At 45.8% G+C, this 16,965-nt stretch overlaps 1 protein-coding gene across 7 annotated transcripts in view; it reads left to right on the top strand.

Annotated features, from left to right (window-relative positions):
- Positions 1-16,965, top strand: part of ADGRB3 (adhesion G protein-coupled receptor B3) — a 1,417,427-nt gene that overhangs the window by 1,226,337 nt on the left and 174,125 nt on the right. For all 7 annotated transcript variants that reach the window (XM_077289969.1, XM_077289967.1, XM_077289968.1 and 4 more), the window contains 2 exons: positions 2,030-2,156; positions 4,298-4,401. In XM_077289969.1, coding sequence (XP_077146084.1) covers positions 2,030-2,156; positions 4,298-4,401 — 231 coding nt within the window. The remainder of the gene's footprint in view (positions 1-2,029; positions 2,157-4,297; positions 4,402-16,965) is intronic.

Raw genomic sequence — 16,965 nt, 5'->3', positions numbered from 1 at the left:
CAGAACAGGCTTTATGATTAATGTGACAGGTTCCCTTTAAATGAAATCTGTCAGTAGGATCCACCCTCCTTTGCTGTCTATATGGGCATGCATGCAGGTCATATGAGCATGCAGGTCATAGAGAGTTGGATACAATGATAGCTTTGATCTGATGACTTGTTCTAGAGAAATCCACATTATTCTAAATATGTAAATGAGCTGTTAAGATTTCTGGGAGGGAGACAGATCGCCCCGAGAGTCTGCCTCCGAAGCTTATGTGAGACCTATAGATCAGTAGAGCAGACTGTCAGCCATTACATGTCTCATGCTGGTAATGACACCTTTCATTAAAAATAATCCCTGTATGCATAGTCTCAGGGAGATCTATGTCCGGCCCATAGACCTTAACAGTTCAATTACATATTAAGAAAACTGTGGATTTCTCTAGAATAAGACATTGGATGGCAAATATCAAGGTGTCACTTTATTCTTCTCTCTATGTCTTACATGCCCATATAGGTGCGCTAGGAGGGGTGATCCTAATGACAGATTCCCTTTAAGTTCCTAGTAAGGTTAGTGGATCATAGACCTTAGTAGTCTGTGCAAGATGGGAGTCTAGCAAACATCTGTAATATATATATATATATATATATATATATATAGGAGTGCAAGAAACTATACGGCCAGAGTTGTCATTGTGTACTGTGTGCACGGCGCTCTATATAGAGCCCTTGTGCTCCAGGAATCACAGCCACCCCCCTGACATCCCCCAAATGCAACAGTGAGTAAAGGAAAGCAATCCCTCTTAATTCTGCACGCATGGTCCTGCTGCAGTGCTACCTACAGTCAGTCACAAGCCTATTAGCAGCTGGATATCACTTTGGAAGTCCTGTATATTAATTCACCATTTGTATATACATATATAAGCCAAAGCTTGAACTATTTTTTTGGGGGGGGATTTCATTGGATGAGCACGAGTGCTCTGCATAGCTACACAGAGAGTGCAGCCAGTGCTGACAGCCCTCCCCTGCAATGTAGCTAGGACACAGCCAGCACATTTCTGCTTTTTTTTTGCTTCTTTTAAATAAATCTTTGCTGATTTCCTATTGATCCCCCCAGAAGGAGATTTGCTGAGTGTTAAAGACAATACTGCAAGGTGTTAACCCCTCCGCCGCCAGGGGGCACAGCATCCTCCTCTTCTCCGCAATGCTTTGATCTATGAAGATGCAGAGGGGAGGAGGGGGCCGGTGATGGGGCCGGTGATGGGGGCCGGTGATGGGGCCGGTGATGGGGGCCGGTGATGGGGCCGGTGATGGAGGCAGCCTGCTAGTGCAGAGATCCGAGCAGCCATGGGAAGCTGCATCTGCGGGAGAGGAGTGGGAACAGAGGGCTGATTGTTAGCATGGCAGGCAGACAGGTGACTACAATGGGTTAATAGACAGTGACATGGCAGCCTATGCATTGGCCTGGGGATATTACTCCAGCACTGGTGGGGAAATGGAAGACTACAGAAAAATCACACTTAACCCTTTTGCCGTGCGCCTGTGCTTCTACCCCAGCATTCCAACAAGCCTGTCTCTCCTTTTTCCCATCTCCCCTCCATTTTCCTCTGCAACTGAAACCTTCTCCCCTTCCTCCCAGCCCCCTCCCCTCCGAGGTAAGGCGCAGGCAGGCAGTGTGGAGCAATCCGACGCTGCCGGTTTCCAGGGTGAATCCTCCCCTCCCCCAGCCCTCTCCAGCACCTCTCACATCCAGGCGCTGCCTAATTAATACCGCCGGAGAGGACGGAGGCTTTCTATGGGAAGCCATGAGAATCTAGGGGCGACCTGCAGCTAGGCGGGCTCCAGCCGAGCACCGGAGATGGGGGCTGGCCGGAGCTGAGCGATCAGCACCACGGCGGCGGCGGACAGCTCCCTCCCTGCCCGCAGCCTGCAGCACTGCTGGAGAGGGAAGTGATCGGCCAGCGCTGGAAGTAACCGCTGCTCCCCGTCCCTTCACTGCCGAGCATTCCTCCATAAGCGTCTCATCTGTTCTCCCTCTTCTTCCACAGGAACGAGTCTCTGGGAACCTGGTCCACGCAGGGCTGTCGGACGGTGCTCACCGATGCATCCCATACTAAATGCTTATGTGATCGTCTCTCTACCTTCGCCATTTTGGCTCAGCAACCGAGAGAAATAGTAAGTAACGAAGGGAAGACTTGTAAGGAACAGCGGGGAAGGATGTGTGAGCGTGATGGTGCATGGATGCCACCCGGCAGACTGCCATGGCATGCTTGTGCTGTCAGCCATGGCACAGGAGCTGGTCCTCCTGCTGCTGCACACTGGGGGGATGGCTGCATGTCTCAGAGAGAGCCCCTCATCTGGACCAGAACTACACACACAGGTCATAAGCAGTGGAGGTATGTCTCAGCACAGGAGCAGCACCCTGTACAGCAGCGGCCATAGCACGGAGATTGCCTCAGAGATTGCAGAGATGCACTGGGCATCTCAGGGTTATTGTCTTAGGCTCAGTGACCTTCTCTACAGGAAACAAGCAGGAGCAGCCAGCAGGGCAGGCACAGGGCAGCAGGCACAGGGCAGCAGGCACAGGGCAGCAGGAGCAGGGCAGCAGGAGCAGGCACAGGGCAGCAGGCACAGGGCAGCAGGCACAGGGCAGCAGGAGCAGGCACAGGGCAGCAGGCACAGGGCAGCAGGCACAGGGCAGCAGGCACAGGGCAGCAGGCACAGGGCAGCAGGAGCAGGCACAGGGCAGCGGGCACAGGGCAGCAGGCACAGGGCAGCAGGAGCAGGCACAGGGCAGCAGACACAGGGCAGCAGGAGCAGGCACAGGGCAGCAGGAGCAGGCACAGGGCAGCAGACACAGGGCAGCAGGAGCAGGCACAGGGCAGCAGGAGCAAGCACAGGGCAGCAGGCACAGGGCAGCAGGCACAGGGCAGCAGGAGCAGGCACAGGGCGGCAGGCACAGGGCAGCGGGCACAGGGCAGCAGGCACAGGGCAGCAGGAGCAGGCACAGGGCAGCAGGCACAGGGCAGCAGGCACAGGGCAGCAGGAGCAGGCACAGGGCAGCGGGCACAGGGCAGCAGGCACAGGGCAGCAGGAGCAGGCACAGGGCAGCAGACACAGGGCAGCAGGAGCAGGCACAGGGCAGCAGGAGCAAGCACAGGGCAGCAGGCACAGGGCAGCAGGCACAGGGCAGCAGGAGCAGGCACAGGGCGGCAGGCACAGGGCAGCGGGCACAGGGCAGCAGGCACAGGGCAGCAGGAGCAGGCACAGGGCAGCAGGCACAGGGCAGCAGGAGCAGGCACAGGGCAGCAGGAGCAAGCACAGGGCAGCAGGCACAGGGCAGCAGGAGCAGGCACAGGGCGGCAGGCACAGGGCAGCGGGCACAGGGCAGCAGGCACAGGGCAGCAGGAGCAGGCACAGGGCAGCAGGCACAGGGCAGCAGGAGCAGGCACTGGGCAGCAGGCACAGGGCAGCAGGAGCAGGCACAGGGCAGCAGGCACAGGACAGCGGGCACAGGGCAGCAGGAGCAGGCACAGGGCAGCAGACACAGGGCAGCAGGCACAGGGCAGCAGGCACAGGGCAGCAGGAGCAGGCACAGGGCAGCAGGCACAGGGCAGCAGGCACAGTGCAGCAGGCACAGGGCAGCAGGCACAGGGCAGCAGGAGCAGGCACAGGGCAGCAGGCACAGGGGAGCAGGCACAGGGGAGCAGGAGCAGGCACAGGGCAGCAGGAGCAGGCACAGGGCAGCAGGCACAGGGCAGCAGGCACAGGGGAGCAGGCACAGGGGAGCAGGAGCAGGCACAAGGCAGCAGGAGCAGGTCAGTAGGCACCGGGCAGCAGGAGCAGGCACAGGGCAGCAGCCAGCAGGCATCGGGTAGCGGGAGGAGGCACAGGGCAGGCACAGGGCAGTGAATGCCAGGTTAGCACTACTTTCCTGACACTTCTTATTCTAGACTTTTACATTAACAGGAGCTTAACTACATTAATATGTGCCCTCCGAAAAGTCACATTAGGGGATTGTCAGTAAGGAGACGTCGGATTGGTTGTAATGATTTGGATGTGAGCAAAGTTTCCAGCATAGTAAACTAACGACACCCAGTCACTATCACAAAAACTTTATCACCATCAAAGACTTGCACTGATTTATCAAGTTTTCCTGCTGTGGTGTCATGTATGTGTCTGTGCTAGAAGCGTATCAGGGTTATTAACAGAGCTAATATCTGTGTATGTATACTATATTCTATATCTATCTATCTTCCATCTATCTATCTATGGAAAGGACATAATTCACTTCTTTTCCTGTATACAATCTACAGATCATGGAATATTCGGGCACCCCTTCAGTCACCCTGATAATTGGCTGTGGTCTTTCCTGCTTGGCCTTGATCACCCTTGCTGTTGTTTATGCAGCACTATGGAGGTAAATATCTGTCTTATAAGATCTTTGTATATGGTGATATTTTGCAGAATGTATCTTTCTTTCTTTCTTTCTTTCTTTCTTTCTTTCTTTCTTTCTTTCTTTCTTTCTTTCTTTCTTTCTTTCTTTCTTTCTTTCTTTCTTTCTTTCTTTCTTTCTTTCTTTCTTTCTCTTTAGACTGTTTGCCTACAATTAGTGAATGAAACAGAGGAGTCCATACCTGGGAAAGTTAGTAAAAGTAACCATAAAGTTGTACCTTTGTCTTGCTAGATCTTATATAACTAAATCTTACAATAATGTTTGCTCACAAACCAATCACATCATTAGGCCTTGTCCTCCTGTTAAAGCTTCGTCCTATTTCTGCTTCTAAAGTATTTTAAAGCTGGGAAGTTAGCAACAAGACAAAAGTAACTAGTGATTGACATTATTGTGGAACGTGCATGCAGGAGAACACGGTGGAATGCCGGAGAAGCCGACCACTGGGCCCTGATCACCAGTTCGCCATCCAATAGCACCAACTTCCATTTCTATTAAATAACAAATGGAGTGGATTCCAGTGGATGGCCCAGTGTCAATCTGATCAGCAACAATGTAACAAATACTAGCCAGCATGGAGTGTCTGTTTTCTTTTTGTTGTTTTGTTTATACTTTTCAGGTTTTTAGGCATGTATGGAAAAGACAATACAACTTTCAAACCAGTTTTTTTAATTATTTGCTGTAATATGTGTCATAATTAATGGTTTCATTTTACATGCCGAAACCAAGTTGAACAATACATGAAGTTAGTTTTGCTAAATCTGTTTTATTGGATGTGACCATACAAAAGAATTTGTTGTAACATATTCCAAATCTTCTCAAACGGGAATTAATCTCTTTAACCCCACAATAAATGTAAGGAAAGGCTTGAGCATTAGGCCTTCTAGGATAATGTAATGACATCAGCCACAAACATGTCCGTAAGCCAGAGTGGTGTCTGCCCGACATGGCAGTCATGGGCCGACATTCCAGTTTGAGCCATCCAAAAATGATATTGCTTGGCAGTGCATGACAATGAGATGTAACGTAAAGTGCACAATTGATCGTATTAAGATATGAGAGTACAACAAATAGAATTAAAGGAAAACACTATTATGCTAATAACCGTAAGCTTGATTCACATCATTATTACATCAGGTTCTCAGGTTGACTCGTGGCGCATGGTGACTGGAGACAAGACCAACTTTAGGGCTATGTTCATACGTCAGAATAAAATTTGGCCTGTGTTTTCTGAAATCGAAGCCTTGGATTTCTGCCGTTGATGTACAATGGATATGGAGTCAGCTCTCTGCGGATTCACATTATTTTTCCATGACGGCACCAAAAATCTGTACAGACAATATCTGATGGATGGGCTTACGGAGACCCCATACACATGTTTGACAAGCAAATTTCACGTACCGTATGGTAAATTAACACGTGGCACAATTGTTGCAGAAATATCTGTCGCTTTTGCATGGATTTTTGTAATTTTTCAATCTGTGAATTTACAATTATAGGGGTTTTACTAAGACTGAAAGTTATACAAGACTGGTTGTTGGTGGTCTGACCAAAGGGATTCCTACCGATCCAGATAATGGGTTTCTGCACATCCCTGTCTGAATGGAGTAAACTCCATGCATGTACATTTATTCTATTCATTGTCTATGGAACTACTGGAGAAAGTGGAGTAGAGCGTTCCACTATTTCTGGATCTATGGTGCACATGCTTGAGTTCTGCTGCTTTCAGATGGCGCTCTGTAAGGCTTTGCTCTTTTGATTGATGAGGTCCCAGTGGTCAAATAATGATGAGGAATAGCTATCAATCTTGGTAAAACTCTTTTAAAGTTTACTTTCAAATTTGCCTCTTGCAAAATTTTCTGTTAGAGACCCACGTTACCATCCATGGATAAACAGGCACAAATGTCAGAAATGACACAATTATAATGTACTAAATACACTACCTGAACAACTACTTTTATAAATGAAGTAGTCCTTGTTGTAAAGTAAAAAAAATAAGATAATAAGATACTTGGCGTTCCATTTATGTCAGTGCCGGGTCTGCCAGGGTTCACATGGCGTTATTATTGCCATTGCCGATGGCCATAATGGAGCAGCCGGCCTCTTCCCTTGCGTCAACATGCTGGTGCTAGAGGTGAGTATCTGTTGTTTTTTTTTTTTTATTTAACAAGGGGGACTACTTCATTTAAAGAAGGGGTTCAACCCCTTTTACAGAATTGTATTTCCATAATTTTTGACATTGCCACCTATTCATCCATAATTTTAACACGCATGGAAATAAGGGCGGAAAACTGAAAAACATTTTGAAACTATTGATAGTTTTACGCTAGTCAGCCAGCTTTACCAAAATGGGCAAAACTAGGACAGGACACAGCGTGGCAAAGCTGACTCATCCTTATTCATAATACTACATATTCATAAATACTAATATTCAGACTAAAGTATGCCAGAAATGCCCCCTTACTGGAATAACATTTCTGGTGAAGGCACACAGCAGTTGTAAGATACACGTGCCTCTTAATGAATTAGGCGCATCTTACGCAAGCACTGCATTCATGAAGACTAGCGGACAAAATGCCAGTCTAGATGAATTAGGCTCATACTTTTTTTGTCTTTCTTTGTAACCTGCACACACAAATATATACAGAAACAGAAACACTGAATAACCTACTTCAAATTACAAAGCTCATGGGAAAAAGATAGCATTTATGAAACAATGCTTAAAGGGGTATACCCATCTCCAAGATCCTATCACAATATGTAGTAGGTGTAATAATAATATTATAATTAGAAAATACCAACAATTAGTAATATAGTATAGTTCTTCTGAAAAGTTGTGTCGCTTACCTCATGTGCAGGGCATTGCAGTAGCTTAGGTATCCATAGTTATTATGACCACTCGTATAGTGACAGTTAGTTAGTTGTTAGTGGTTGTCAGGGGTAGAGATGGGCGAACCCAAATAATAAAGTTTGGCGTCTGTACCGAACACCTACTGTTCGGGCACAGACACCGAACACGGACTTCATCAGGAAGTCCGTGTCACTGCACAGGTTCGGCTGCCCAAATACTGGGTGTTTGCTGCTCTGCCATGCACATGACAGCATGACAAACACCACTTCCGATCGGCAGTGAAATCATCCCCACCGGTCAGGGAGCCGCGGTTCCCACACTGTCAAAAGACAGCGCAAGCGCTCATCTATTAACGGAGGTATGAAGTTTACCTCCGGTTACTGATGTCAGCAGATGGGACTACTGTTCCAATCATCCGACACCTGCTGCCACTAATAACAGCGAGAGCAGGAGCGACTGATGGGAGTATTCACTAGCCGACTCCTACGCTGTAAATAAATAATAAAAAAAAACGTTGTGGGTTCACCTGTATTTTTGCTAACCAGCCAGGCAAAACTCACAGCTGGGGGCTGCAACCCTCAGCTGTCAGCTTCAGCAAGGCTTGTTATCAAGAATAGAGGGGTCCCCACGCCGTATTTTATAATTTTTTAAGTAATATATAAAAAAGGTTGTGCCCCCCCATTTTTGATAACCAGCCTTGCTAAAGCAAACAGCTCGGGGCTGGTGTTCTCAGGCTGGTAAGTTTCCATGGATATTGGACCCCCCAGCCTAAAAATAGCAGTCCACAGCTACCCAGAAAAGGCACATCTATTAGATGCGTCAATTCTGGAGCTTTGCCCGGCTCTTCCCATTTGCCCTGTAGTGGTGGCAAGTGGGGTTCATATTTGTGGGGTTGATGTCGCCTTTGTATTGTCAGGTGACATCAAGCCCACGGCTTTTTAATGGAGAGGCATTTATAAGTCACCTATCCATTACTAATCCTATAGTTGTATTGTAAATATAGACACAGCCAGAATAAAGTCTTTTATTAGAAATATAACAAAACACACTTTTACTTTTTTATTTAAAAATAACAAACAGTTATACTCACCAAATGCCTATTCCACCGAAGCCCTTGTTCTCCTGTAATAAACCAAAAATTAAAAACAACAATATCCCTCACCTATCCATCGTTCTGTCCCACGCCGTAATCCATGTCTGGGGAAAAAACAGTTTTCAACCTGGACGGGGCCAAGATGCGACTGTCCAGGCTGAGAACCACTAGTGACTGAACTGCTGCGAGCATAGACTCAGTAACAGGCGGTGACATCATCGAGGTTACCTCCTGTCACTGAGGCTGCGTTCCCAGCCGGGCTGAACTGCGGTAACCTAGGTGAGATCCCCACTAGCACTGTGAGAGTTTTTCTCACAGTGCTAGCAGGGATGTCACCAAGGTCATGGCAGTTCATGTGCCTGCTAGACCGATCACGTGCCCTCCTCTGAAATGCTGCTCACTTTAATTAGCCAATGTATATAGAGAGCCTGGTATGGGTGGAGTTAGAATTCTGAGCTCTGCTTCATGCTACAGCTAAATAATTTACAAAATAATAGTAAACTAAATGATGCATTTTTGGAATTTGTCTCTTTTTCTACATTATGCTCCTCTCAGGTGAGGTAGCAAAAACCTGGTGACAGATTCCCTTAAAGGGGTTATCCAAGACTATTCTATGTTTCTTCTGGTGGAGCTAAGAACTTACAGGCAGGTAGATGCTATGTACAGTATCTGCTTGTTCTGCTCAGAGTGATCACAGACTGCTCCTGCTGCCGAATTTGCTGCTTTACACCACAGAGCAGCTCTTTCCCTTTCAGACTGTTCTGTCAATGGGACGTTACTGCTGATGTCATGGTGATTGACAACTGGCTTGCTGTTTTAGTTTTACAGTGGCATTTAACATGTTAATAATGGCGGGGAGCAAGCACTTTGCGCTACCCATGATTATTAGAGGCAGGTCCTGGCTGTACTACCCAGCCATTATCTGCCGAGTATGGGACATGTTCACAACATGAGCCCAATCCATACGCCAGCTCCCAACTTGTGCCATATATGTGCAGTAGATGTCGTGCAGGAGTTACGTGTTATCAGAACAAACAAAAAAAATCAGGAGGAACCACATAACTGACATTCATTTACATCCCATTTTTGTAGTGTACTGTATATACAGACTGGTAAATTCTATGAGACTATAGTACTGACTATGCCACACACAGCGCAATATGATAACTGAACGAATACACAAAGTTGCCTACAGAGATGAGCTTCATCAGACACATACAGGGGGCATCATACATACAGGAGGGCATCATACATGCATGGGGCATCATACACAGAGGGGGACATCATACACACATGGGGCATTATACACACAGGGGGACATCATACACACAAAGGGGCATCATAAACACAGGGGGACATCATATACACAGGGGTGTCATACACACAGGGGGCATCATGCACACAGGGGGCATCATACACACATGGGAGCATTTTACACACAGGGGGACATCATACATGGGGGCATCAAAAACACAGGGGGACATCATATACATGGGGGGCGTCATACACATGGGGCATCATACACACATGGGAGCATCATGCACACATTGGAGCATGATGCACACAGGGGGCATCATACACACATGGGAGCATCATGCACACAGGGGGCATCATACACACATGGGAGCATTATACACACAGGGGGACATCATACATACACGGGGGCATCATAAACACGGGGGACATCATATACATGGGGGGCGTCATACACATGGGGCATCATGCACACATGGGAGCATCATGCACACATGGGAGCATCATACACACAGGGGAGTATCATACACACAGGGGGCATCAAACAAACAGGGGAGCATCATGCACACAGGGGGGCATCATACACACAGGGGGGCATCATGCACACATGGGAGCATCATGCAAACGGGGGCATCATACACACAGGGGACATCATACATACACCGGAGCATCATACACACGGGGCATCATACACACATGGGAGCATCATGCACACAGGGGGCATCATACACACATGGGAGCATCATACACACAGGGTGGCATCATACACACAGGGTGGCATCATACACACGGTGGCATCATACACACAGGGGAGCATCATACACACATGGGAGCATCATGCACACATAGGAGCATCATACACACAGGGTGGCATCATACACACATGGGAGCATCATACACACAGGGGAGCATCATGCACACGGGGGCATCATATACACATGGGAGCATCATGCACACGGGGGCATCATACACACATGGGAGCATCATACACACAGGGGAGCATCATGCACACGGGGGCATCATATACACATGGGAGCATCATACACACAGGGGAGCATCATGCACACGGGGGCATCATATACACATGGGAGCATCATACACACAGGGTGGCATCATACACACATGGGAGCATCATACACACAGGGGAGCATCATGCACACGGGGGCATCATATACACATGGGAGCATCATACACACAGGGGGGCATCATACACACATGAGAGCATCATGCAAACAGGGGGGCATCATACACACGGGGGCATCATATACACATGGGAGCATCATACACACGGGGTGGCATCATACACACATGGGAGCATCATACACACGGGAGCATCATGCACACGGGGGCATCATATACACATGGGAGCATCATACACACAGGGTGGCATCATACACACATGGGAGCATCATACACACAGGGGAGCATCATGCACACGGGGGCATCATATACACATGGGAGCATCATACACACAGGGGGGCATCATACACACATGAGAGCATCATGCAAACGGGGGCATCATACACACAGGGGGCATCATATACACAGGGGGAATCATACACACAGGGGGGCATCATACACACATGGGAGCAATATACACACAGGGGGCATCATATACACAGGGGGCATCATATACACAGGGGGCATCATACACACATGGGAGCATCATACACACATGGGAGCATCATACACACAGGGTGGCATCATACACACATGGGAGCATCATACACACAGGGGAGCATCATGCACACGGGGTCATCATACACACATGAGAGCATCATGCAAACAGGGGGGCATCATACACATGGGAGCAATATACACACAGGGGGCATCATATACACAGGGGGCATCATATACACAGGGGACATCATACACACATTGGAGCATCATACACACAGGGGAGCATCATACACACAGGGGAGCATCATACACACATGGGAGCATCATGCAAACGAGGGCATCATACACACGGCATCATATACACAGGGGGCATCATATACACAGGGGCCATCATACACACAGGGGGCATCATATACACACAGGGGGGCATCATACACATATGGGAGCATCATACACACAGGGGGCATTATACACATATGGGTTCATATACGCAAGGGGCATCATACACGGGGGCACATCATACACACATGGGAGCATCATGCGCACATAGGGGCATCATACACACAGGGGGCATCATACACACATTGTGGCATCATACACACATGGGGCATCATATACACAGGGGGCATCATACACACCAGGCACATATCACACGTGCATGATATCTGCATGTACACACACAATACACACTTCTCAGACAGATGACCTGCACACATTCACACATTCATATATACATATATGCATTTCATCACATATCCAGAGGCAGCAGTGAGGGAGGCCTGAAGTTGTCAGTCAGCAGTCAGGGAGTGGGTTGTACCCCCAGGAGACCTCCTGTCAGTCCTGCACTGTCCCCTCCCCCGACTGCTGAGCTGCTGGTGACATTACAGGACAGGGAGGGAGCTCCTGTGTAAGAACAGCAGCCGTAGATGGGAACAGGCTGCACTCCTCTCCCTTCTCCTCATGGCTGTCTAACTTGTTGTCCCCACAGACTTGGCCCCTCCCAGCTACTGCTCCATGCCCCTCCCTCTTGTCTCTCACATCCTCGTTGATGCTGTGCAGTCACTCTGTATGAATGGATAAATACTCTGCCTTACCTGGAGCTGAAGAGGAGGAGCAGGCAGAAGCTACAGCCGCAACGCACAGGGCTGTGTTAGGCAAACCCTGTGTTTCTGTGCCTGCAAGGATAATAAAGTTTATTCAATTTTAAAAAAAAGTGACCAGGAGATTTGGGGCAGTGCACGCATGATCCGTGACTGAGACCCCAGATCTAAGTGCTTAGCGATGCCCCTGGTGGTCGTAACCAAGGATAACTAAGCTACTGCAATGCCCTGCACATGAGGAAAGCAACATAGCGAATCAGAAGACCTATACTACTTTTCTAATTGGAGGTATTTGCTATTATTATTATTACATATTGGGATATGATCTTGCAGATGGGAATACCTCTTTTATACAGTCTGTTGATGCCTAATTTCAGGAGACGGACATATTTTGAGCAGCAGTAAATGTTATTGATGTGTATTGTCATGTAAGGTGACACACAGCTAAGAGTTTACTGCAAAGCTTCTGCAATGTAATGCTTTCTACTGCAACATAAAAGTAAAGAAATAATTTAAATGGGATATGGTAATCGCATTAATGAATCCCAATAAATTAGTCTTGTGGCATCATCATGAGAGATCTTTGTTTAAATGGCTGAAAGTCCAACTTTAGAAATCCAACGTTATCTTAGCAGCTGCTGTTGGAGGAATGTAGTATCACATGCTTATTATTCAAGTGAATGGTCCAAAGTGGGTAAATCAATTGGTGGTATATGGAAGGACAAGATTGTCTAGAATTAAAGCTTCTTTTGGTTGGCACTTTAACTGAATGAGATGTCACCAAGTATGGAGAATTCTCTCTTTGATGTCCATACGGCCAAGTGGAGCACATGAGAAAGAGTCATGATCCTCTAAGTTATGTTATTTGTCCTCTAAGTTATGTTCATGGTCCGCTAATTTGTGTCCAAAGACCTCTAAGTTGTGTCCAAGGTCCTGTAAGTTGCATCCACAGCCCTCTAAGTTGTATCCATGGTCCACTAAGTTGTGTCCATGGTCCACAAAGTTGTGTCCATGGTCCACTAAGTTGTGTCCATGGTCCACTAAGTTGTGTCCATTATCCTCTAAGTTGTGTCTACTGTCCTCTAAGTTGTGTCCATGGTCCTTTAAGTTGTGTCCAAGGTCCTCTAAGTTGTGTCCAAGGTCATCTAAGTTTTTTCCATGGTTTTCTAAGTTGTGTCCATTGTTGTCTAAGGTATGTCCATGGTTGTCTAAGTTGTGTCCATGGTCCTCCAAGTTGTGTCCATGGTCCTCTAAGTTGTGTCCATGGTCTTCTAAGTTGTGTCGATGGTTCTCTAAGTTAGGTCCATGGTCCTCTAAGTTGTGTCCATGGTCATCTAAATTGTTTCCATGGTCCGCTAAGTTGTGTCCATGGTCCTCTAAGTTGTGTCCATGTTCTTTAAGTTGTGTCCATGTTCTTTAAGTTGTGTCCATGTCCTCTAAGTTGTGTCCATGGTCCTCTAAGTTGTATTCATGGTTCTCTAAGTTGTGTCCATTGTCCTCTAAGTTGTCCATGGTCACCTAAGTTGTTTCCATGGTCCGCTAAGTTGTGTCCATGTTCCTTAAAGTTCTGTCCATGGTCATCTAAGTTGTGTCCATGGTCATCTAAGTTGTGTCCATGGTCATCTAAGTTGTATTCATGGTTCTCTAAGTTGTGTCCATGGTCATCTAAGTTGTTTTCATGGTCCGCTAAGTGTGTCCATAGTTCTTCAAATTTTGTCAATATAGAGAAAAAAAAAGTTATTCAGCTCACTATTAAATTAATTTCTCTGGCTTTGGGTGTGGACTCCAGGATGGTGCTCGGAAAAAGCGGCTGTGGTAATCAGACAAAAAAGTTCCAGCAACAGACATCCAAAATCAGGTTATTGAGTGGACGTTAAAAGCTTCATTTTATTACAATGCCTTTAAAAACATGCTGTTAAAATAGTGAGTGATGGATTACGTGTTTCGAACGAAAGTGTTCTTAATCATAACCATGGTTATGAAGTTTTTAATGTCCACTCAATAACCTGATTTTGGATGTCTGTTGCTGGAACTTTTTTGTTTTCTTCAAATTTCGTCCATGGCCCTGTAAGTTGCATCCACAGTCCTTTAAGTTCTGCCCATTGTTGTCTAAGTTATGTCCATGATCCTCTAAGTTGTGCCAATGGTCCTCTAAGTTACCGCTGGTATAGACGTTTTTACTTCTTCTATGTCTATCTAGTCTCTTGTGCTTGGTTTATCCATGAACATTTAGCTGAGATTAGAGAAGCCTATTACTAAAAATGTAAAATATGACACTGCATAATATTACAATGATGGATATAAATAAATGCATGTTGCTATGGCAAATGTATTAGAATTTTCATGTATCATCAGCGCTAGAGTCAAGTATATAGAATAACCTTTTGAATACATGAATACATAGTTTATTGTAGAAAAAAATACAAAATGAATATTTCTTAAGGATTTTAGTTAGTTGTGCAACTTTGGTTTGTTGTTTAGAGGTTAAAAATGAAAACAAATTTGGGAGATATTGGCATGGAAATTAATGAGAATAATTTATGCGTTGGCATTTAGATTGGGTTCATTTACATTTTTTCATTGGGATGCAGATTTTCTTTCTAATGAAGTACCAAATGACATCCAATTATCCTGTGAAACAGGTAGTGTTATTATTTGGGCTAAAATCAAATGCCTGCTCCGAGCTGACTTATGTTTTATTCACCACTATCTGTAAAGAACGCGGTGCCAGATTTTGGGGATGAGGTTTCATATGACCTGACAGTTAGGACCTCATGTATTATTTCACTGCTTTGGAAATGTTCACATTAATATGTGTTTTCTGTTAGTAATGGATGTTTAAAAATCATATTAGCATTTCTGTGCTATAGATTGTTTGCCAACATTTCTTTAGGATATCAAAGCAATAATACAGAATGTGATCAAGTGATAATAACTGTCTAGTTAATATATACACTCATAAAAGTATGTTTATTTAGAGTCCATGCATCTTCTAATGCTCTATGATGTTTCTCGACATATCTCCTACTAATCGTAAAGAGTAACAGTTCTTTTATTTTTTATTTTATAAAACAATAGTACACTTGAAAATAAGCATCTATGCAATATATCCTATCATGGAAATCTGCTTCTTTCTTTGACAGGACTCATCAGTCATTTCCAAAATTCTCAATTCCTTGGTAAAATCTGTGTTCAGCAAAGACAGGTTTTACCATTGAGGAAATTGCTGCTCATAATATTCCATGTAGATGGAAGCGGGGGGGATAAGGAGAAGGCGAGGAGGTAGCGGAACAGATCCTCCTCCCCCTCTCATCTACATAGAATCTTATAAGCAGCGACTGTAACCTCCTATTTCAGTAAGGTATAATTCTTCGCTAAATACAACTTTTACCCATGATTTCAGAATTTTTAATATAAACGATCACTCCTGGCACAGAAAGAAATCATTTTTCTGATAAGATATATTACAAAGTTTCTTATTTTCACATGTGTTATTTATGACGATGGTTACTTAACGTACTATAGCCAATGTCTTTAGCATCCATTGTGTCCTGATATTCCCTTCTAGCTCAGTGAGCTTGATCTATTAAATGGCTTCCATGGAAGTATAGTCAAATCAGTTCTCATACTTTGCACTGACGAGGGCCAATAGCCCGAAACACCGTGTCTGCAAATGGAGATACTGATTTGGCTTTTATCCTAAGTCATATTGCAAGGCTCGATAAAGGGTTGATTGTGACTTGCCGGATTGCTACTTCCAACAAGTGGCGCTATAGAGTTCAACTCCTCTTTTCCTCTGAAGAGGCAATTTGCATATGGAATTATAGTCTTAATTTAAGGCAGCATTTACACTGGCTGACCGGAGCCTTTAAGTGATTACCGATGCCGATAGGCGGCTGATTACTTGCCTGTCAGACTGCACTTTGATGTTCACAAAGCAGTCATTATTATTGTTGTGTGCTCATAAAACATGATCTTATCAGCAGCACATGTCTTGTTTTAAAAGGACGATTTGCTGCCAAGAACGGTGATTTTTAAGCAATCTGTTGAGTAAAGTGTTATGCTCATTCTTCAGGTGATTGGTGGCCCATTTAGGTCAATAAATAAGAAGCAGGCGTTCCTAGGACGGCTCGCTCTCGATTATTGACCACTCTTAGGTACATGTGAAGAACCTAAACCAGTGTTGGACATGCAGATGTAGCAACAATCGAAGGAACGCTCGGAGCAGTACAAACATTTGTTTAGTGTGTGATTGAATGACTGAGCGGTGGCACTCTGCCATCTGTGTAGACCCTCCATGATACTGCGTAAAGTGTTCTGTCGACTTTGTTACCAACTGCTACTTCTGTAACACGTGCAACCGGTGTGCCAAGGCCAATATGTAAGGCCGCCGACTGTCTGCCGCACATACGGGTCTGAACTGATGATTTTCGTGGTGTTTGATTTGGTGATGGATTAATAGACTTAACGAGGATCTGATCAGACATGTCTGTTTTGGTAAACGCTTGTATTCCACCTAAACTAACTAACCCGGAGCATCTTTCCTTAAATCTGTGCATTGTGCCGTTCCTCTGTTGTTCCTCTTAGACATTTATTAATAAATTGACAACTGG

This window comes from Ranitomeya variabilis, chromosome 2 (assembly GCF_051348905.1).
Source record: "Ranitomeya variabilis isolate aRanVar5 chromosome 2, aRanVar5.hap1, whole genome shotgun sequence".
NCBI lineage: Eukaryota > Metazoa > Chordata > Amphibia > Anura > Dendrobatidae > Ranitomeya > Ranitomeya variabilis.
Note: the sequence above shows the minus strand (reverse complement) of the source record. Positions and strands in the feature narration are given on the sequence as shown.